The sequence below is a fragment of the Mustela nivalis genome (assembly GCF_964662115.1).
Source record: "Mustela nivalis genome assembly, chromosome: 6".
Lineage (NCBI taxonomy): Eukaryota > Metazoa > Chordata > Mammalia > Carnivora > Mustelidae > Mustela > Mustela nivalis.
In genome coordinates this window covers 150235632-150259605 of record NC_139025.1, presented here as the reverse complement: position 1 = coordinate 150259605, position 23974 = coordinate 150235632, and the positions used below count along the sequence as shown (strand labels likewise).

At 43.2% G+C, this 23974-nt stretch overlaps 1 protein-coding gene across 2 annotated transcripts in view; it reads right to left on the bottom strand.

Moving 5' to 3' along the window:
- TICRR (TOPBP1 interacting checkpoint and replication regulator) overlaps window positions 1-23655 on the bottom strand; it is a 43064-nt gene extending 19409 nt beyond the window's left edge. The window contains exons 1-14 of one of the 2 annotated variants that reach the window (XM_082736075.1): window positions 22822-23655; window positions 17728-18004; window positions 16208-16443; window positions 14854-15088; window positions 13860-13989; window positions 9174-9313; window positions 8212-8430; window positions 5215-5366; window positions 4045-4142; window positions 3370-3463; window positions 3191-3270; window positions 2784-3023; window positions 2206-2302; window positions 472-526 (exon numbers count right to left, since the gene is read on the bottom strand). In XM_082736075.1, the coding sequence (XP_082592201.1) occupies window positions 472-526; window positions 2206-2302; window positions 2784-3023; window positions 3191-3270; window positions 3370-3463; window positions 4045-4142; window positions 5215-5366; window positions 8212-8430; window positions 9174-9313; window positions 13860-13989; window positions 14854-15088; window positions 16208-16443; window positions 17728-18004; window positions 22822-23484 (2716 nt within the window). In that variant the 5' untranslated portion in view covers window positions 23485-23655. The remainder of the gene's footprint in view (window positions 1-471; window positions 527-2205; window positions 2303-2783; window positions 3024-3190; window positions 3271-3369; window positions 3464-4044; window positions 4143-5214; window positions 5367-8211; window positions 8431-9173; window positions 9314-13859; window positions 13990-14853; window positions 15089-16207; window positions 16444-17727; window positions 18005-22821) is intronic. The other variant, XM_082736074.1, reaches the window with a different exon arrangement.
- Window positions 23656-23974: the final 319 nt, after the last annotated feature.

Here is a 23974-nt window from a genome sequence, read left to right as displayed (position 1 = left end):
ATCCCAACCCGTTAGTTCCCTGCACTTCGGCGCACATCTCCCAAGATCAAGGGCAGGGCACCCGGCATACTATCCATCTTCCCATTTCTCTTGTGGTCTCAGCAATACCCCTTACCACACCCCCCACACCGGCCCATGAAAGTTACGATGGAAGCAGGGATCACGTGGTGCACTCAGTGGTCACGTCAAGTGCTTTCACCCAAACCAGTTTATCACCGCTTCTTTTCTTTCTTATGGCTTTCACAGTAATGGTGTTTTTAAGAAAGATTTCCGACCAGCGATTTTGCAGAATGCAGTGTTTTGAGACCATGTGAATTTCTTATTCTCCTAGCATCAGACATTTGGACGTATTTCATTAAGCAACGAATACACAAAATTCTCATTTACAACTGTATGCAGCTGCTAATATACATGCCATTAAGCTGGGTTCATCATGTTAGTGAAGAAATGCATTGCGAGAGCCCGGCGTACCTTGTACTGGATCTTTCAGCGGAAGTGGAGGCTGCTGAAGAGGACAAGAGCTCTCCTGGAAGAGGAGGAAACCAACGTTCATTTAAAAGAATAAAAATTCCACACGAAATCCTCTGACCCTTGCAGTTCCACTTGTAGGAATACTTATAAAATGCACAAAAACAGATATAGGTTCTAAGGACACGGAAGCCTGCATTATAATACAAAATAAGAAACATCCTCAGTATCCATAGTGAGGGGTGCCTGGCTGGCTCAGTCAGTTAAGCTTCTGCCTTCGGCTCAGGTCATGATCCCAGAGTCCTAGGATCGAGTCCCGCATCGGGCTCCCTGCCCAGCTGGAAGCCTGCTTCTTCCTCTGCCTCTGCCTACTCCTCCCCTGCTTGTGTCCAATCTCTCTGACAAATAAATAAATAAAACTTTAAAAAAATATATCCATAGAGTGAAACAAATTTTGATACATCTATCCAAAGCAGACGTGAAAACATCAGAAAGACCTCTAGAAATAGAGAAGGAAGGAAGGCCTATCTGTACGTACACAGAAACAAGTCAATGATGGGGAAAAAGAAAAAAACAGAACGAGTACAACAGGTTTGTACAACTGTTTGTAATGTGTGTGTGTGTGTAACAGATAATAAAGACATCTTTGATGTGTGCTATTGGTATATATAGAAAAGGGCCTGGAACAGACACAACAAACAGTCATCAAGGATTCCTTCTAAAGAATGAATGGAGGAGGGGGCGACTGAGTGGCTCAGTCAATGAGCACCAGACCCTTGATTTCTGCTCAAGCCACTTTCTGAGGGTTTTGAGATTCTCAGATTGTGAGATTGGGCCCCTGCGGCAGGCTCCACGCTCAGCGGAATCTGCTCAAGATTCTCTCTCATCCGCTCTTCTCTCCCCGCCCAAAATAAATAAAATCTTAAATTAAAAAAAATAATAATGGAGAAGAGACACTTAAGGGTAAAGCCATATAAACCAGAGGAGGACTACACACTTTAGGACTTCACTGATCTATTCACTACTCGATAGTCTAAAAATCTAGATGCATCTAAACAACAGAATTGTTTTTAAAGCTTTTCTTTCCAATTATGCCAATATATTTTTTTAAAAAATGAACTACCACATACAGCCTGACTTAAGGAGTCCTAGAAGGACTGCAAATCCTTGTAACATCTAGAGAGAAAGGAGGTCTGACACCTTTGTTGCCGTCCACTTCTGGATTTTCTATGATTTCTGATCCGGATTCCAAGGTACACAAGATTTGCATCTTTTTTCAAGGCATACTAAGGATGTGAAAACACCACTAACTTTTTTTTTTAATAATTTTTTAAAAGATTTTTATTTATTTACTTGACAGAGATCACAAGTAGGCAGAGAGGCAGGCAGAGAGAGAGGAAGGGAAGCAGGCTCCTCGCCGAGCAGGGAGCCTGATGCGGGGCTCGATCCCAGGACCTTGGGATCATGACCTGAGCTGAAGGCAGAGGCTTTAACCCACTGAGCCACCCAGGCCCCCCAAGGGTAAAATGGTATATCTTTAACAACTCTGTAGTTCTTCAGTTGTTAGATTCCAGTTGAATACTCATTTATAAAACCCTCTCGTTTTATTTCTGTATCCCCCAGGGTCCCACTCCCTCAAAGTAGAGGCACTCCCCTTTAAGCTTATTTATTGTATCAACTCGTGCTAGAAGGAACGGATCTGGTGGCACTATCTCCTGTCCCTTGGAAAAAACTTACATTTTTTGTAGCTCTCTTGGACACTTTGGGGATCTCAATTTGTCGAAGATTCTGGGAAACCTCTGCAATGCTTTTATGTCTTATTAATGCGTTTTTCCTTTTAAAAATAGAAACAAACAGGCATTACACATTGAACAGAGATTATGAGTAAACTAGAAAAGAATCAGAGTTGAAAATAATATACTAATTAATAAAAGTCAGTTATCTTGCCATTGGTTTGAATTTGCAGCAAAACACAGCAACCTCACAATTTCCAAAAGTTAACTACTATTAGTCCAACTAGTTACGAACAATAGGGAGCATCACGGAAAACAAAGTCACCAAAGCCGGAAGCTTATCTCAGCTCCTGGAGACCCTACGTGGACAAACAAGGGCACTGTGGACTACATCATCAATCCTGCATATTCGCTGGATAAAATACAGGACGCCAGATGCTGCACGTTAGGAAGGCCTATAGATGGCTTCTGGGATTCAGACAGAAGGACAACTAGTAATTCAACAAATTCTACACCAAGACAACTGCCCTCTGTCCGACCTACAACAAAGCACGTAATTCCTTCAACTCCTTGAGCTCCTACCTTCTTTTCTTAGCCGATCTGGTGCGAAGCTCTTCTAGCTGGTCAGACTCAGTGCCACCACACACTGACCTATGAGCACTTGATGGAAGAGGCTCAGAGAGAAGGGGTGATATGTTTTCTTGTGTCACGGAGTCATCACTGAAAAAATCTAGAGGAAGGACACCAGCCAGCTTCGGAGGAATCATAAACCCCAGGCTGTCATAAAGATTTCCAAGTGTCTTCGGGATGGAGTCAATATACCTGTGGAAGAGATTGGTTAACTGTGCGACGATCACCATTCCGCCCTCTCTGTTCCACCCCGCATCCAGCAGGACACACAGTCCTTAGAATTCCGTAATTCTCACATAATACCAACCACATGCAGTTCCTGGTAAGACAGTTCTAAAGTTAGTAGTCATCAAACTCACAATCCCAAGATTTCCTCGAGAAACTTTGCTAGGTATGCCGAATCCTCAGTCAAACACACCGTGCGCAGCAAGCCTGTCACCTGAAGAACATAACCGAAAATGACCACGTGCCTCCTGCAGGGAAGTGGAGTGGAGAGCCTTTCGGGCTCATCTCCGGCGGTGCTGGGCTATATACTTGCCTCCTTCACCACCTGCTCCATCTCTGCGGTGCTTTCGTGGACAGACGGGCACTGCAGACACAGCTCCAAACGAAGAAACACCTGAAGCTGGCACCTTGACAGAATGAAATACTTGAGTCAGGGGCGCCTGGGTGGCTCAGTGGGTTAAGCCTCTGCCTTCGGCTCAGGTCATGATCTCAGGGTCCTGGGATCAAGCCCGGCATCGGGCTCTCTGCTCAGCAGGGAGCCTGCTTTGCCCTTCTCTCTGCCTGCCTCTCTGCCTACTTGTGATCTCTCTCTGTCTATCAAATAAATAAATTAAAAAAAAAAAAGAAAAAGAAATGCTTGGGTCATATCCATCCTGAGTGCCATTTAACTACATGCTCCCTCCTTAAGCAAAGATCCATTTACAGAAGAACTGACAACCGAAAAAGAGAAGAGACATTGCTTTTAAATAGGGTAGCTCAGACTGCACATCACAACATCGTGGAGAATCAGCCTCTAGGAGAAAGTGGCAATCTAGTTTGTATTTATTTATCAATCAGTCAATCAATCCATTTTAAGTGGATCCAAGCAAATCTTGGAGCTGTTCTGGAGTGATATAAATAAATAAATAAATAAATAAATAACACCCCTCCCCCCCCCACACACACATACATACATATATAAAGTAAATATATCAAGGTAATAACTTACTCTCTGACTTTATCTTCATCCAATTTTTCCCCTAGATTCTGTCGAAGACTTTTGCTAGTTTTTAAGAGGCTATTTTTCACTTGATCCACGCAGTTCATCTGAAAAAACAAAATTATTACATAGGAGACTACTGAGTTATATATTATTTCTAATTTATTTCACAGCTGATTAATGTCCTAAGAAGGGAAGTACATTCCCTTACAAATTGCCCCCTTATTTCATTTGAATGAAAAACAGTGAAATGAATGTGCGGGGTGCCTGGTGGCTCAGTCAGTTGAGTGTCATCTTGGTTTCAGCTTAAGTCATGATCAAGTGCGATCAAGACCCCATTGGACTCTGCACTTGACGCAATCTCCTTGAGATTCCCTCTTTCCCTCTGCTTACATGTTCTATTTTAAATAAAGTCTTAAAAAAGAATGTTCTTTCTCCTTTTCTTCAAAAGGAACATGGTAAAAAGTATTTGAGAGCAAGGGAACATGGATACAAGCCTGCATATCTAACCTTTTTGAAAAAAAAAAAAAAAAAAAGATTCCTTAGGGGTGGAGGGGTACCTGGCTGGCTCAGTCAGTACAGCATCTAACTCTTGATCTCAGGGTTATGAGCTCAAGCACCACGTTGGGCGTGGAGCCTACAATCAATCAATCAAATTAAATAAATACATACATACATATATAAATAAGGACCATAAGCAACTCCTGTCCACTTGAGAGGAGCCTGGCTTTTACCACTAACCATGAATAAAGACAATGACAGCATGGTCTAAACCAGTGACTGGCAACACTCCCTGTGCATAACAATCATCTAGCAAGCTTTATAAGTACATATACCCAGGAACAAGCCTCAGTTGGTCTTGAGGAAGCCAGGCATCAGCATTTTTTAAAAAACGTTCCGGGTGAATCTGGGTAAGAACCACCAGCTTAATTCATGCAGCTAATGTGCAGCTCGGGACAGAGATTTCATTAGAAAAGTACGTGTAATTTCCACTACCCTCACTTGGCCTATTTCCTGGGTTTCTGCCTTACCAGTTCACCATGTCCACCTTCCAAGGTCTGGATTTACATTCACCCCTTTGCTTATCTTACCTGTGAATCACACACCACGGAACAGTCATTTCCCAACACATATGGCCAAACCTGCCAATAAGAATCCAACCACCCCATACTCTCTTACTTCTAATTCCTTGGTGCCTTTGGATTTTAGGAATGCTTTAATGGTTGAGATCATATTCTGAGCGCATGAATGCAACATCTTTTCTCCTGTGGCCACAGTCTTTTGGTAATTTTCATGTATGTAAGACAGGAGCTCCTCTTCTGTTTTAAAATCTATGAAAAAAAAAATCAAATTTATCATCACATTTAGCTGAAGTCATTGTATTAAGTCAGTGGTCAACTGGGAATTTTTGCCTCCCAGGGGACATGTGACTGTGTTTGGGTTGTCAGCCTGGTGGGGATCTAGTGGGCAGAGGCCAGGGATGCTGCTAAAAATCCTACAGCACAAAGGACAGCCCCTACAAGAGATTATCCCACCCAAAATGTCAATAGTGTGGAGGATTAGAAACTGCAGAGATGGTCATTTTAAGGCTTTGCAAGTCAACTGTGAATGTTATAAATTTAAGGATAACCATTACGGGAAAAGAAAAAAAAAAAACTATAGGGGTGCCTGGCTGGCTCAGTCAGTGGAGCATGGAACTCTAGATCTCAGGGTTGTGAGTTCGAGCCCCACGTTGGGTGTAGAGACTACTTAAAAATAAAATCTTAAAAAAGCAAAACAGGGGCACCTGGGTAGCTCAGTTGTTAAGCTCAGGTCATGATCCTGGCTGGAGTCCTGGGATTGAACCCCACATCAGGCTCCCTGCTCAGCAGGGAGGCTGCTTCTCCCTCTCCCACTCCCCCTGCTTGTGTTCCCCTTTCTGTCTCTTCTTTCTCTGTCAAATAAATAAAATCTAAAAAAACCCCAAATAACAAAAAAGCAAAACCAAACAAAACTATGTAACCTCAAAACCTTGCAGAAAGGAAAAAGAGGAATAAACAGAACTTGATTAATCTCAAAGTCTGCTAGCAAGGAAAAAATAAAAACTATAGAAAGCACAAACTAAGACACTAAAAAACCTCGAAGCTTATCAGTAATTATAAACATTTATTTTACAAATGTGCTTGCTCAGTAAAAGAAACTATCAGATTGGATTAAAAAATTCCCTCACGTTACAGATGTCAGAAAATATTTAGAATTAAGTATCAATGAAAACAGAATATGACAAACTTGTATAATGCAGTTAAACTTAAAGGAAAATTCATAGACTTAAATAATCCCTTAAAGAAAAAAAAAATAGGGGCACCTGGGTGGCTCAGTCAGTTAACTGTCTGCCTTTGGCTCTGGTCCTGGGATCAAGCCCCATATTGGGCTCCCTGCTCAGCAGGAAGCGTTTTCTCCCTCTGCCCTTCACCCTGTTCATGTTCATGCTCTCTCTCTGCACCCCCAACAATAAATAAAATCTTTTAAAAATAAATAAATAAATACAAACCAGGGGCGCCTGGGTGGCTCAGTGGGTTAAGCCTCTGCCTCTGGCTTAGGTCATGATCTCTGGGTCCTGGGATCGAACCTGCTTCCCCCTCTCTCTCTCTGCCTGCTGCTCTGCCTACTTGTGATCTCTTTCTCTTTGTGTCAAATAAATAAATAAAATCTTAAAAATAATAATAATAATAAAATAAAATAAAAACCAATCAGCTAAGGGTCCAACACAAAAAATAACATGAGAGTAAACCCCAAAAGTAGAGGCAATAAGAAAGATAGGAACAAAAATGAATAGGAAGAAAAAAAAAAAGAAATGAGAGATCAACTGAAACAAAACAATGATTCTCTGAAAAACCAAATCCAGAAACCTATAGTAAGTGTGAGCCATTTTAAACGGAAGAAAGCATGAAAAAGCAACATTAGAATGAAAAAATCTAGAGCAGAAATTTAAAACACTAGGAAGAGGTAAGGTTGAAGTTCATTTTCTCCATAAAGATACCCATTTGTTCCCATACCATTTGTTGAAAAGATTATCCTTTGCCCACTGAATTACTGGGACACCTTTGTCAAAAAGCTGTGTGCCACTGTCGGGCAGGTCTATCTCTGCTCAGAATCTAGTCTAGAAACTGTTAATAGCACATGGTCTTGAATGCTGTTAATTTTGCTCTCTCTTGAATGAAACATCCACATTCTTGAATACTTTTACTAGCTCATTAAAGACATTCTGTCTCATTCAGACTGATGATCATCTATGAATCTAACATTCCACAGGCCCAAAAACAAAACAAAAAACAAAAAACAAACAAACAAAAAAAACACCCTTCAAGGAGCAGAATTTATTTATTTATTTCAGAATACTCAAAAGAAATCAAAGGTGACATCATGCAGTTATTGCCCAAAGTCCCTAAGCTATCTTTACAGCTCTACCACAGGACTGGCTCTAAATGTGCCCTGAGAAGGAGAAACCTACTGCAATTCTATCCCTTCTTTAGAAAAGAAAGAAAGAATGGCAAAATTAGTATTACTGGACGAAATTCTTCTGCCCAACTCTGAAAGACCTCAATACCCTAGATCGCTCCCAAAGCTTTCCCCTTCCCTTTCTTCCTCCATGCAGAAAGCTTCTTTAACCACTTGTCGTATGGCTGTGCCATAGCCCTTCTTGTGACTTTGCTTAGGCCAGTCCCCCATCTAGCATGCCCTCTCTTACTGTGCTGCCATCTCAACTATGCTCGCCCCTCAGCATCCAGCCTGGGCTCCTCCTGGCTCCCAAGAAGCCTCCTCAGCCTATTCTGGCCCAAGGCTGCCCTCCCTGTTCTCCGCTCCTCACATGTCTTTAGTTCCCTGATGAGCAAGTCCTTCCTGTTGGAGATTCCTGGCTCTCTTGTGTATTAGGCTGCCTCAGTTCATTGTGTATTTTATATATGTGTGTGTGCGCATCTGCATATATGAACTATTATCATCTTTGTGGTTGCATCATAATCTGAGACCAGGACATGATCTTCTTTTTATTGTGTTCCCCATAACACACTTTGAGGAATGCAGCTGATGTCTGATAAATGTTCTTTAATTGAGGGATAGAATTAAGAATAAGAATCTGAGGGTATTAAAGAGTCAACCTGGCCTTAGACACCAAAAGGCTATGGAACTGAGGAATACCTTTAGGCTTAGAGCTTCGTAGTGTCCTTCCTCGGTTTTCCCATTTATCTGCTGTCCTCCCACTGGCTGCCCTTGGGACGCTCTTCTCCCCGGCCGCCTCTGGACCACTGTCGGGACACAGTTTCTGCGCCTTCACGTTCAGCCTCGCCACGTTCAGCATCTTCAGGGAGCGGCACATGGTGCTCATCTTCCGCCGCACGGGAGTCCGAGGGACCCCTCCTTCCAAGACAACAGCGTGCAGAGAAAAGGAAAATAGCTTTCACTTCTGGCAATTTAGGAACCACTTTAAGATGAAGCATTCTGTGAGAGTAGAAAGCATAGCCCATCGGTGGTTCGTGCATCTCTCTGCCTCCAGCCCAGAGTAGAGAGAGAGCTCTTCTTTAAACTGAAGTTTAGGAATGAAACATCGCAAAAGGAACCGATGATTTTTAGTAAGGCCAATGCCAAACCCATTTGGTGTTCCCCGATGGTCAGAGTTGCGACGTAACTCTCCTGAAAGCTACTCTCTCCCACTTTTTGGTACAGTAACTTGTTCCTGACAACTTATTCTAAGGAAGGCACTCCAAGAATAAACCATCTGCATCATGTACACTCTAGTATTTATAATGATGAAAACTGAAAATCTCTTGGACAACATAAGATTTTTGTAAATTTTGTGAAATGATGAGGCAGAATAGTAACTGAAAAGGCAAGGAAGCAGATAGGTATTTATAAGCAGCACACAAAGCTGGATTTGGAGTTCTGTCGTAACTAAGAATGGAAACGGTTTATTAAGAAAGTAGGATTGTGGGTGATTTTTAAACATCACTTTTGTAATTAATGTCATCTTTTTCAAATTTGGAATAGAAGAACCTGTCCTTCTCTCATTCAGTTACCATTTCAACCTCATTTTAGGGAAAGTTAATCTTTTAAAACATACATGCTCAAACAAGACTGCCTCAAGAAACAGTCGGTGTGCTTACGTTTCTTTTTGCTGTCTTCCTGATTGGACACAGCGGATTCTTCCCGAGACTTCCTCTGGTAGAGCCTGGACAGGCAACACGTTAACTCACTTTCAGTTTTGGAAGACTCTTCCTTATCAGATGAGGCAGCATGTAGTAATCTGTGAACAAAACAAGAGGTCTAGGATAAAGCTGAAATTCTGGTATTTCCAAAACGCTTTAACAACAAAATTCACTATCCTTTTATTTTATTTTATTTTATTTAAAGATTTTATTTATTTATTTGACAGAGAGAGAGATCACAAATAGGCAGAGAGACAGAGAGAGAGATGAGGAGAAGCAGGCTCCCTGCTGAGCAGAGAGCCCCATGCGGGACTCAATCCCAGGCCCCTGGGATCATGACCTGAGCCGAAGGTAGAGGCTTAACCCACTGAGCCACCCAGGTGCCCCTCACTATCCTTTTAAAAGCTAATCAAAAGATGTTTGCACAAGAAGGCTTCAAAAATATTTTTTGCTTGGAAGGGAAAATATCCCTCTCTTCTCACAATTTAAACACTTATACCAGAAGATAGGAGAGAAACATGTAGTAGACCCCCTACACACCTCCACAGCTCTCAGAAGAAACCAACCCATACAACAGACTTAATAATCACACTTGTAGACTCCATAACTGTGACACAATAAATGTGTGTTGTTTAAGCCCCTCAAAAAAACACAAAACAAAAAAACACACAAAAAAAACCCACTCAGAAACGGAAGCTACCTATTCACAAAACCATTAATCATGACACACAGGACTGACTTACTACCAAGGTTCTTCACGTCCTAGGGTATATGCAGGCAACTATCCCTTAGTTATTTTTTACTCAGTGTCAGTAAGTGTAAGACGGTGTAACAGAACATTGTCACAGTGACCCCTAAATCATTCTTTCACATCGTAGTAAACTGATCTGGGATTGCGAGAAGGGGATGAAGCAGGCCGGAGGGGATGATCACGTGTCCAATGCTCTTCTGCCTAGGTCTATGTGTCAGTCACTAAGCAAACTAAGAACATGGCAACACTTTCAAAATGCATTACTTGTATTTCACTGTGCTCCATTATGTGGTATTATCTGATTTAAAGTAGGAGGAGGTTATGGCGATGGGCGTTGAATCTGCTGGGGGGTCTCAGCTTCACACACATAGCACGTCTGAAGCAGACGATTTCTCCGCAAGTGTGTGGGATATCCTTTCACTGAGGGGAGGGTTTGTTTTTCTGTTAATTTAGAACCTATGAACCTTTCAAATACACAGTAGAGAAAGCATTATTAACTATGTACATCCCAGCAAGATTAAATGTTTGCTAATATTTTACCCCCACTACCACAAATTATGCAGTCAAGTTTCCCACATTTGCGGAAATCGCAGGGGTCAGCACATCTGGAGTGCAATGGATAAGCCTTGTAATATTCCCTTGTATAATTATACCACAGTTCGTTTCTCCATTTCCCCAGAGACACAGATGATTCTTTCCACTTTTTCACTTTTAATGACTGGCAGTGAGCAATCGAGTGTAGCTCTCACGTTTGTGCAAACTTCTCTAATGCAGACACGTGTAAGTGCAATTGCTGGTGGTAAGTTTCTGCTTTACTAGGAATACAATCTGCTCTCTGAAATGGTTGTAACCATTTATAATTCTATCGTCTAAAGTGTTCTCATTTTCCCTCGTGCTAGATCGGATTTACTGACCTAGGACAATCTACTGGTACAAAATAGAATCTTGCAGGTTTTTTCTTATTGTGGTTTTCATTTTCATTTGAGCATCATTTTTTTTTTTTTTTTTAAAGTAAGCTCTAAGCCCAAGGTGGAGCTTGAACTCGGAACCCCAAGATCAAGAGTCACCTACTCCCCAGACTGAGCTGGCCAGGTGTCCCAGCTGTTTCATAGCTTTTCAAATTACTGCTCTGTTGGATTTCACTGCGTGAATTGCTTGGTTGCATTCTTTGCCCAACTGCTTGTCTTTTCCTTGTTGAAAAGGAGCTCTGTACTAATTTGGATACTAGTTCTTTGCTAGTTATATGGATTATAGCCACCCAGGCCTATGACTAGTCCTTTACATCATACAGAAAATTTTAAATTATAGTCATCTATTTTCCTTCATGGTTTGAATGCTTGAGGTTTTATGCAAAAAGATCCATTCCCAGCCTCAACTACTCATTTTCCCTTCTTACAATTTTTATTTATTTATTTGTTTGTTTGTTTATTTTACAGGGGAAAGTACGAACACGGTCCCCCACTACCACAAATTATGCAGTCAAGTTTCCCACATTTGCGGAAATCGCAGGGGTCAGCACATCTGGAGTGCAATGGATAAGCCTTGCCCTGGGAAAACCACCTTTGTGATCATGGTATCTCCCCTGCCAGGTAAGTATCCTTCTTATAATTTTACTTATTTTTATTTTTTTTTAAATTTTTTAAGATTTTATTTATTTATTTGACAGGGACACAACGAGAGAGGGAACACAAGCAGGGAGAGTGGGGGTCAGAGAAGCAGGCTTCTTGATGAGCAGGGAGCCTGATGCAGGGTTTGATCCCAGGACCCTGGTATCATGACCTGAACGGAAGGCAGACACTTAATGACTGAGCCACCCAGGTGCCCCCTTCTTAAAATTTTAAAGCTTTACTTTTCACACTTGTTTTTAAAATTTTATTAGGAATTTATCGTTGTGTATGCTGTGAAGTAGAAATCTAATTTTAATCTTTTCTTCTTCTAGAGAGCCAATGGTCACACCACCATTTATTGAACAGTCTGTTCTTTTCCAGATTTAAAATTCTGCCTCTGTCATATGCAGGGCTCCCATACAGGTGCGGGTCATTTTGGGGGCACTTTACTGTTGCATGGGTCTCTCTGTCAAATCATTGCACGCATCCCACGCTGCCTTACTCACTAGAGCTTTATGGTAAACACTGCTTTCTTATAGGGGAAAGTGCACCTGTTCCGTCTTAGCCCTTTTGAGCTGTGCCATGTTCATGAATCAGAAAACTCGTTATTATGTCAATTCTTCCCAGACTGACCTACAGACTCAATGCACTGTTGGTGAAAAATCCCAGCACCTTTTCCTGGTGGAAATTAACAGACTGATTCCATAGTTTACATGGAAATGCAAAGGATCTAGAATAGTCAAAACAATTCTGAAAATAAAGCAAACAAAGTTGAGGGGACTAAGACAACCTGATTTCAGTACTCGAGACAATGTGATATTAACACACTGTCCAGACCAGGTTCTTTTCAGAAATAGACCTAGATGATGGTGGCCAACTGATTTCGACAAAGCTGCCACAGTAACTCAGTGAGAAGAAGATTATCTTTTAACAAATGGTGCTCGAACAACTGGTTATCTCTATGGCAAAAATAAACCTTAGCTTTACCTCTTAATACTAATTTGAATTTCTTCTATATCTTTTACATTTTTTTTTTCTCTTTTTAGGATTTCTTTACTTGAGAGAGAGAAAGAGAGCGAGAGAGTGAGGGCGGGGGCACAAGCAGAGGCAGAGAGAGACTCTCAAGCAGACTCTGCTGAGCACAGAGCCTGAACCAGGGCTCATTCCCAAGACCCTGAGAACATGACCTGAGCTGAAACTAAGAACTATAGGCTATACTGAGCCCTGGGCACCCCTCTTTTACATTTCTAATGTAGTTTGTCTGGGTGGCTCAGCTGATTAGGTGTCTACTTTTGGCTCAGGTCATGATCTCAGGATCCTGGGATCAAGCCCCAAATCAGGTTCCCTGCCCAGTAGGGAGCCTGCTTTCCCCCCTCCCTCTGCCTGCCACTCCCCCTGCTTATGCTCTATCTCACATAAATAAAATATTATTAAAAAAAAAAAAAAAACGGATTTTGCTATAGATAATTCTATTTTATTTATAATTCTCAAAGAATCACTTTATGTTTGTTGATTTCTATTGTTTTTTTTTTTCCTGTGATTCATGTTTGTTCTTATCTTTTATTACTGTCTTATTTTGGGGGTTTACTCCCTTGTGTTACTTACTGTACTGGACCCTTAATTAACTGTTTTTTAGCTCTTCTTCCTTAAAAGATAAGTTCTATGAATCTTCCTTGAAGTATACTTAGCTGCATTAACCAAATGTTACTTTTCATTTTTACTGAGCTTTAATACTAAATATTTTCTGACTTCCATAATGAGTGCATTTTTATTTTTTCCAATTTTTTTTTTAATCATGGCAAAATATACATGCCATGAATATAACATCCTAACCACTTTCGAGTACAAAATTCAGGGGTATTAAGTTGATTTATAATTAAGCTACCATCAATCACCTCCATCCATCTCCAGAACTCTCTTTATCTTATAAAACTGAAACTCTATGACCATTTGAAAATGTTCTCCATTGGGGCGCCTGGGTGGCTCAGTGGGTTAAGGCCTCTGCCTTCAGCTCAGGTCATGATCCCAGGGTCCTGGGATCGAGCCTCTGCAGAGAGCCTGCTTCCTCCTCTCTCTCTGCCTATCTCCCTGACTACCTGTGATCTCTGTCTGTCAAATAAATAAATAAAATCTTAAAAAAAAAAAATGCTCTCCATTTTCACATAGTTTTTAATATTGTGAAACTATATTAAGAAATTGTGGTATGTCACACAAACCAACCCATATGTAGAGAGAAGTGAGAGCTGATTTCATCAGTCAATATCCAGAGAAATAAAAAAGGTTTACCCAAATGACTCCATCAAACTTGAACTGGCACCACTAAGGTTAGAGCTAGGAAACCACTTCTCCACAACAGCCGCATTCCAGGGACTGGTGCGGCCAAGTTCCTGCTGGGCCCACTCTGGAACAGGAGCAGCTACGGGGTCAGGAGCAGCGATGGGAGAGGACGGAAAGAAAGAGAGGCATTAGGCCCAAAGTGGAAGCACTTGCCCCTCCCTTGAACAGGTGGCCCAGGACACACAAAGTCACATCATTAACAACATTCCTTCGTCCACATCACCAATTCCAATGGGCCTATGCGGTCTATGAAAAATGCTACCCAGCAATGTACAAACGTAGGCTAACTCACAGTTCCTCAAACGCACCCTTCTCAGAGTCTTGGTGCTTGAGTTGCCTCTATCAGCAATGTTCTTCCTGTATTTGCAACTCTCCCACCCCTTACATTCCCCATTCCTTTTTTCCTGCTTTATTACAATGGCACTTATCTCTTTCAAACATACTATGCAACCTCCTTATTTATTGTCTTGTGTCCCTTGACTAGACAGTATACTAAGAACAGAGACTTCTATTTTGTTCTCTGACACATTGCCATTACTTAGTACAGCGCCTGCCACAGCAGCCACTCAATCAATCTGTGGAATAAATATCAAATTGATTATATTTCTATCCACCTAGCAAAAATAAGGTTTGTACTGTGTTAGTAACAATTCAACAAACTGCAAGGTAGACAGAATCACAATAGTTTTATATATAGTCTTCATTAAATATACTAAGACAAGGTTCACCTTATACCTTTAATTTCAAAGCAGTTTCACAGAAGTGCTTTAGGATTTCTATAAATAATACTGATTTAAATTGCCTGAAGCATCGTAGCTTGCTTTTATCTGTTTTATAATATATACTGGGGTTCACAAACAGCACAGTGAAAAAAATTCTGACAGTGGAAAAAACTATAAACCCACTGCCCGGGAGTATGCTAGTTATTGTTTCAGAAGCTTACCGCAGGTAACAGGATCTTCAAGTGAATTGTGAACCTGATTTAAGACACTATCCATAACATCAGAAAAAAGGGAAGCTGTATCCTGGGGGCTCTCTGCCACAGCTGTTTGGGGAAAAGGTCTTTGAAATTCAGCCTCCTCAGTGCGGAACACGGTGAGAATTGTAGCATTGGTGGCGAGGGGGGAAATAACTCCCGTGATGGGGGGCCAGCCTTCACCAAGGTCCACACTGGCAACCTACGTCAGAAGTTCTAATTAGTTGAGAAGAATGTTGTCCTATGGCTAAAGCAGAATGTAGCTTACTAAAAGACAGATTGATAATTTCTCCTGATGATTATTATTAGAAAAGTGAGAACTGTGGAAAAGACAGGCTGGATGGGTATAAGTGCTAGAATTGAATTCAGTGACCATATTACCTTAATCTCTCAATTTACAAATAAGAAAAAGCTAAGGTTCCCAGGAATATTTACTAAGCACTTACGATGAGTGTCTTTGTTACCTCAAAACTGAGGACCTCACAACATTACTCTGAGGTAAAAATGATTATTATCTCTCTTTTACAGAGGAGGAATTAAGGCTGAGAAATAAGTAACCTGCTTAAGGTCACCCAGGTACTAAGAGGCAGAAGCCAAGAGCACATGAATTCGAAACCCATGCTCTTAACCCAATACTATGACTTAAGGGATTTATTCAGATTACACGGTTGGGCAACAGAGCTGACACCCAATTCAGACTGCCTGACTCCCGACCCAGTGCTCTATCAGAACAGACAACTCTTAGAACACCGGTTCAGAGACTAGAGAGCTTTTCTTTAAGTGTCTCACAATGAGCTCCAGAAGATGGAAGCTTTCTGAGGTAACAAAGACAAAACACAAAGTAAGGTGAGAAATTTGCTCGTCGTTTAAAAATAACCATCACCTTTCAACAAAATCTGGATAAATATGTATTTTTCAGAAGACATTTCTAAGTTTGTGTAACTACTGAACACTATTACATCTAATGTTACAGTGCAGGGCTTTTAAAAAATGATATTGATTATATAAAGTTAATAAATATGTAACAGGAAGCTTACAAAATAACTAGAAACCAGCCATTACTTCACCGCCCTAAACTAATACTTGCATTCCATTCGGCCCGCTGCCTTTTTTCCCCATGTGACTATAATTTAACTTAATTGGGATCAAGGTACATGCAGTTTTATAAACTGTTTCGTCACTAAGGGGCACTGTCATGATGCTACACGTGTCACTGAAACCACGCCGTGTAGAACATTCCTCGGCACTTTGTAAACACACTAATTTCACCTCACCAGTGTGGTTTTGGATAAGAAGGACTGAGCATGTGCCAGGTACCTACCAGGTGTAACTCTTCAGCAGCCAGCCTGCTTACCAGGTGCTGGAATAACACCCTCTGAGTTGACCTGTTCTCCGGACTTTGTAGCATCCAGCTCTCAGTGCCCAAAGTGCTGCTCGCTGGCAGAGACCACTGGCTTGCCGTGCCTTTGAGAAAAATTCTGACTGGTTTCTGGAAATGTCTCTGATGCATGGCCAGGGGCTCTAGGGTGACTGTCCATGTTTCTGGAGTCTCTTTGCCTATTAGAGATAAGGAATATTAAAATTCTAATGTAGTTGTTACTAAAAATAGATTTAATAGCAAGAAGAAAAAAAATGAGATTGTCAGTGTGGTACTGGTACTGTCCCTTCAAGGTTCATCCCACTGCCGACAGGCTAGCAGAGCGAGTAGGTTTCGTTCTATAGGAAGAGTTACATATGAATAGAATCACAAGGGTCCAAATGAATGTTGCCTGAGAAAGTATTCAGGCAATACTCGAGACAACATAGCTTAAATCCGTAAAATAGAGTATATCACATCATAGGAGAATGTTGAATTCTAAAGATTATGTATGACAAAACTACTCTTGGGGCGCCTGGATGGCTCAGTGGGTTGAGCCTCTGCCTTCGCCTCAGGTCATGATCTCAGGGTCCTGGGATCGAGACCTGCATCGGGCTCTTGGCTCAGTGGGGATCCTGCTTTCCCCTCTCTCTATGGGTACCTCTCTGCCTACTTGTGATGAATCAAATAAATAAAATATTAAAAAAAAAAAATTACTCTTGAAATTTCCTAAAACTGTATACAATGTATGTAACATAGTTTTATGTATACATCTCTACAGAGTAGGACTTCTGTGTGGATATGGGATTCAGATGTGAGATTCATTATACAGCAGATCATGCAGTAAACTTCTGAAAAGTCTAACATGCTGGCCCTTCCCGGTAAAAAGCATCATTTTCAGAGGCTGGTCACTGATTTGTTATTTCTTCTCTCAATCATTGCTTCCCTATGGCCTCCCATTTATCAGTTTCTTCTATGGGGCGGGATATCTTCCCGCCCCTTTGCGTGGGCACCTGAACAGTATTATCCTTCTTTTCAACAGCTGGGAAATTCTTTAAAAATCACTCAGTATTCTTTTTAAAGGGGAGCTGGCAGTTACCCGGCGCCTGTGTTTAACACTTCCCTGTGCTACCTGATTCTACACAGACACCTTTTTTTTTTTTTTTTTTAAAGATTTTATTTATTCATTTGAGAAAGAGAGAGAGTGAGAGAGCACGAGAGGGGAGAAGGTCAGAGGGAGAAGCAGACTCCCCATGGAGCTGGGAGCCTGATGCGGAACTCGATCCTAGACTCCAGGATCATGACCTGAGCCGAAGTCACCCAACCGACTGAGCCACCCAGGTGCTCTGCACAGACACCTTTTAATTACAAGTATTAATCGAGTGCCTAGGCTGTTGGAAAATCGAAAGAGAAAAGCACAGGCTTGCCTGAAAGAAATCAACGTACCTGAGACCATAACGCTCCCCAAGAGAGTATTTGCTTACCTTCAACAGGGAGAAATAATGTTCCTTCCACCCGTGGGAAGGAGGCTTCATAGGCAGAATTATAGAGCAAACAGTTCAAAGTGGCATCAGGTGGCAGAGCTGAAATCCAGGAAGACGGGGCAGAGTCACTCGCCGGCTTTTTTTCACTACCACGCAGCATTTCCCCGGCTTTAGTACAGTCCTGGCTGAAAGTTTCGGATGGTAAGATCGTGCCGCCAACAACGTGGAGCAGTTCACACACGGCCCAGTACCCGAGGTGGTCCGGGGAGTCCCACAACTAAAGCGAAATGACAAAGAAACGCAGGGGGCTATAAATGAAGCATCCATAAATCAAGTTTGACGGGAGTGGGAGAAAGTAAAGCTGACATCTACATTAAAGGATCAAATTATTCGATTACTCTATTTATTAAGACACAAACCAATGGCCAATATCTTGTCACCATGCAGCCTGCTCTCACCACAGCCCTCGTCATCTCTTGCCTGGACTCACTGCACAGCCTCTCCCTCCTGGGTCCGGCCTCTCATGTTGCTCTCAGCATTCTCCCAGATCATGGATCTGATCGTGCTACTTCTCTAAAAGCTTTCAAGCCTTTCCGATGCCTCCGTGGTAGAGCAAGTCCTGGGCTTAGCCCAGCCCTAAGCAACCTTTCCAAACACATTATCTTTCCCTCACCCACTGCTACCTTCCAGGCACACTGAACCTTCCACTGTTTCCTGAATACGCTGTATTTTATCTTCCATGCTTTGGTTCATTCTGTTTCCAGTGCTTTCCCCCTTCTTCTCCAACTAGGGTAATCTAGCTCAAATTCTGCTTTCTCTGTAAAAGCCAGCCTTTATTTCCTCACATAAACAACTGTTCATTCAACCTTCTTTTAACAAACTTTTATGGAGCAACCTTTATATGCTATGGATTAGTAAGACTTGGTCTCTGTCTTCTAGAATCTTAAAGTTGGGGGTAGAGTGCGTAAAACCACAGTAACATGAAATATTTAACTTGGCATCACAGTATAACATGACAATATTCAAATAGTATAGGAACATGACAGAAGAGCGCCTACCCCAAAATAGTTACTCTGTTGGTTTGCTTACTCCACAGGACTTAACAATTGTAGATCATAAATTGCTATGGAATGTCTTGCCGGTCATCTCCAGACTTCATATACTCAAGTTCAAAAAGGGCCATAAGAGTACCCAAGGTCACAACAAAGCAAGGACTAGTCCAAGAACCAAGAATTATCTTGGAGAGTGCTATTAAAATGAGGGTCATGACCCTTTGGCAGCCTTGGATGGATCCTTTGATGGATCAACTGACTGGCTCGTGATCAGCATCAAAAAAAACAGAACAGAGTGAGAGAGCCCTGGGGGGAAGGGGTGCAAAACAAACAAACAAACAAACAACAACAAAAAAAATCCAGAATAGAAAATATCAGAGCACAAGAGAAAATATCTCATATAGTGAAGATAAACAATATATTATAAAATTTTTGTTCCAGTTATGCATGCCAGCTTGGAAATTAATCAATTAATATTTGCTGTTACCATCTATATGTCCATACTCATGTTCACCGCTACGGGGAGAATGGTAAGCTAGTTCATATACCATAGATCCTGATTAGGATTTTCTGCCAAAGGGAAACAAAAAATTTTTTGAAATTGTTAGATATTCTGGCTAGAGGACAACTAGGGGGGTAAAAAAAAACTGCTTATCAATTGAGACGTAAAGCTTTTTATTTATTTTTTTTTTTTAAAGAGTTTATTTATTTATTTATTCATGAGAGCTAGAGGGAGAGAGTGAGAGAGAGGCAGAGACAGAAGCAGGCTCCCTGAGAAGCAGGGAGCCCAGTGCGGGACTTAATCCCAGGACTCTGGGATCATAATCTGAGCCAAAGGCGGATGTTTAACCATCTGAGCCACCCAGGTGCCTGAAAGGTAAAGCTTTAATAAGAGTTGAAAAAAACATCAACTTTTGATGAAAATATAAGCATGATTAAAAAAACACAATCACAAAAAAAACCAACACCCACAATCACTATGTAGAGTACGGTTACATTTTTCATTTTTATGCATGTAACAGATTAAGTGAGAGACAAGTTTTAGTGATAATTTCAAATCTGGAGATTTATAAACGTCCACAAGACTATAAATTCAGGGGCACTTGCTTGGCTCGGTCACTAGAGCATGGGACTCTTGATATCGGGGTTAAATTCGAGTTTTAGGGGCGCCTGGGTGGCTCAGTGGGTTAAGCCTCTGCCTTCGGCTCAGGTCATGATCTCAGGTTCCTGGGATCGAGTCCCGCATCGGACTCTCTGCTCAGCAGGGAGCCTGCTTACCCCCTCTCTCTCTGCCTGTCTCTCTGCCTATTTGTGATCTCTATCTCTCTCTCTCTGTCAAATAAATAAATAAAAATCTTTAAAAAAAAAAATTCGAGTTTTACATTGGGTGTAGAGATTACTTAAAAAAATAATAATAAGGGGCGCCTGGGTGGCTCAGTGGGTTAAGCCACTGCCTTCGGCTCAGGTCATGATCTCAGGGTCCTGGGATCGAGCCCCGCATCAGGCTCTCTGCTCAGCGGGGAGCCTGCTTCCCTCTCTCTCTCTGCCTGCCTCTCTATCTACCTGTGATCAATCTCTGTCAAATAAATAAATAAAATCTTTAAAATAATAATAATAATAATAAAAATAATAAATCTTGGGGGAAAAAAGACTATAAACTCCATAAGAGCAGGAACTACATCTGTCTGGTTCACTAATGGTACACCCAACACCCAGCAGATATGGAATATGTACGTGCTAAATAAATCAGAGGTACAAAGTCAAAAGCACGCCGGTGGTTTCCTGCGCTCCCTTCTATCCTGCAAGAGTTCTGTGCTTGGATCCCTCTCCCCAAGTCTGTGGGTCCAGGTTCTGTTTCTTCCGCTTCTGTCCCTCAGACTATCAGCTCCGCAAGACAGGACCTCTCCTTCCCTTCTCTCTACCCCTGTAGTGAGAGTTCTCCAGGGACTAACCTAAACTCCCTTTTGTCTCCACAGTGTGGTGGGGAAGAGGCTTTTTGAACAGGAAAAGATGAATCTTCACCAGAAAAAAAAAATTCCAGAGAAGCTTGTTTGATGGGCATTTTCTTAGGGTAAACAACATAGCAGATGTGAGAAGGGAAACCTCAGAGAAAACCCATCCCCCAGATGGTAGAATGTCAGAACTGGAAGAGATCTTTAAAAAGACACCGACAATCTACTTATTGAAATGCTGTTCCAAAAAGAAAAAAAAAGGAGAAGACTCTCCAAGCCCCATCTGCTAAGATTTATTTCTAGCCAGTATTTGATATAATTCCAGAATAAAGTCTTTGGCGTGATTTGGTATCCATTACCCTAAATCACACAGTTATGTGTTGTGTACTATGTCCAACACATGATTTGCTGCCTTAACAAATTTTAAGTTCTAGGATTCCATTTTCTCCACCAAAGGCCCTTAAACAACTTTGTTCTTTCTTTTTCTCTGACAAGCCACTGTTGCCTTATTTTGCATTTACCATGTCTTTTTTGGGCTTTGTATGTGAAAGCACATTGGAGATTTTAATTTTTTTTTAAACATTTTATTTATTTGACAGACAGAGAGCACAAGTAGACAGAGAGGCAGAGAGAGAGGGGGAAGCAGGCTCCCTCCTGAGCAGAGAGCCTGATGTGGGGCTGGATCCCAGGACCCTGGGATCATGACCTGAGCTGAAAGCAGAGGCTTAACCCACTGAGCCACCCAGGTGCCCCAGGAAATTTTAACGTTTATCATTAAGTACTTGCTCATTTTCCATTTGTAACCTTGCAATTTAACCCACTCCTAGTTTAGTCACATGTGTTTCCAGTAAGTGGAATCACATCTTTCACATCTTCTCATTGATGGCCACTGCCCATCAATGAGAAGAAAATCTGCACTTTGACTGCCTAGGCCCTACAGACATGTGCTTTCTGAAACAAACTAAGCTCCTTTCCATTTCAAATCTTTATACCTGCTCTTTGTCTGGAATGTTCTCTCCCAACCTTCCTGTTCCTCCTCCTTTACTTCTCCTGCTCATGAAGCTCCCTCCGCACCCTTCTACCTCCTGTTGCTCACCTGTTTGTTCCTATCTGTTTAATATATGTTCCTCACTGGAAGGTAAACCACCCCAGCTGGCCACCACACCTTCTGCAACTTTTACAGTGTAGTAGGCACTCAATGCAATGGCTTCTCAATGACTATTTGTTAATTAAATGAAGGTGACAGCAGGAAAAATGGCAAGAGAAAAGTACTTATTGTAGGCCTGGTTGGCTCAGTCTCTGCCTTCGGCTCAGGTCATGATCTCAGGGTCCTGGGATCCAGCCCGAGGAGGAGGGCACGCTGCTCTGCAGGGAGTCCGCTTCTCCCTCTGCCCCTCCCCCCACTCCTTCTCACTTTCAAATAAATAAATAAAACCTTAAAAACAATACAAATTTATCTCCAGGTACTTAACAGGAGCAGGGGGTCCCACTGCCTAACAAAACTCTAAATGAGCCATTTGTGACTATAAGTATCTAAATTTATTCCTTTAGTCAACAAATAGTTACTAAACTGGCACAATGTTCAATATGCATCTTCAGGGGATACAAAGCCTTTGAGGTATTTTTAGACTAGATGGACGGTGAGAGACTCGCACTACTGGAAGATACAAAGGGGACAGCGGGAGTGGAGGCTGAGTAGTGGTCACGGGACAAGGCGTTCGAAGAAAGGACTGGCATAGAAGAGTGAGCACCGGCATTCGGGGTGACCGGTGACACAGAACACACAGTCAAGGTTTGTTGACCGACTAGACGATGCTTCCATGTGCCGAGTATTCGTCCTGTGTAGGAAAAACAGCCCCTGGGGAGGCCGAGAAGGGCCCAAATTGTGAAGGGCCTCGCACGCGTACCTTAGTGTGTACCAAGGACCTACCTGTCGTCGCAGTTTGCGACCCCGGGACTTCCCTTCTGAAGGGACCCGTGCCGGTGGTGCTAGTCTCGCTCTGGGTCTCCCCGCTGCCCTGCAGACGCTGCCCGGTTCTGGTCTGCCAGCGGGGCACGGTGCGCCCCCTGTGAGCTCCCCGCGGACTTACCTTCGGCCCCTCGGTGGTATCCAGCCAGTACAAGGTGATTTTTCGGGCGATCATGACCTCCTGGACCCTCCTGGGCAGCAACTTCTCCATCACCTGCTTCGGGGGAGGCGGCAGGCGCTGGGCCTGCGCCTCGCAGCCGGACACGAACTGCAGCAGCTCCCTCTGCGAATGCGGACACGGGGCCAGCAGGAAGACCGCGTTCCCAAAGCCCCCGAGCGCGGTCTCGGCCTCCCTGGCCTCGCCCTCCACGTCCAGCAGCCTCCTCCCGCTGCTGCGCAGGATCGGCTTCGTGGGCGACGTGATCTCGGGCCGGTCCCACTGGTAGTCCAGCAGCGTCTCCATCAGGGCGCTGTGCGTGTGGCTGGCCCGGGGCGCCGGGCCCGGCAGGTGGGCGCCGTGGGCGCCGTCCCCGAGCCTGGCGTCCAGCTCCTCCTCGAAGTCCTCCCAGGAGCGGGCCCCCAGTTCGCGGAAGTCAGACACGCGGGACGGCCGGCTCCGCGCCCCCTCAGAGTCAAAGAACTTGAAGGCCCAGCGGACCCTCGCCAGGCCGAATCGGCAACTCAGGTAGGTGAGGAGGCGCAGGGCGGCCCGTCGGACCGGAGTCCGGCCGGCGGCACCGCCCGCGGTGTCCAGCAGCAGCATAACGTTGTGACAGCAGGCCATGTCGGTCGCGCCGCCGCCCCGGGGCTCAGGCCGGGGCCCGCGCGGCTCTCTTCTCCGCCCTAGCTTCAGACAACCAGCGCCATTCACCTCTTCCCTCAGGAGCTCTCATGGAAAAGCTCCCGCGCTCTCCAAGTGCTCCTACCATTGGCGGAGTTGGTCCCCAAAGTCAGCTCCTATTGGTCGCTTGCCTTACGTCGCTTACGTGAGTAACTTCCACTCTTGGCGCTGATTGGAAGGGAGGCGGAGAAGGTCTCTGTCTGATTGGTGGAAGGCGTGGCTCTGAGCGGGGCTCCGAGTTCCGGGGGAAACTTAACATTCATTGGCTTGGGCCTTCGTTTTAAAATTTAAAGAGGTTGCGCTTCGGGGGCGTGTCCTTAAGTTTCTCTTTTGGGCCGGAGGCCTGAGTTGGGGCGGTTGTGCGCAGGCGTGGGTGCGGGCTGCTGGGAGGTATTTAATAAAACTTGGAAACTTGGTACTGGGAGGGCATTGG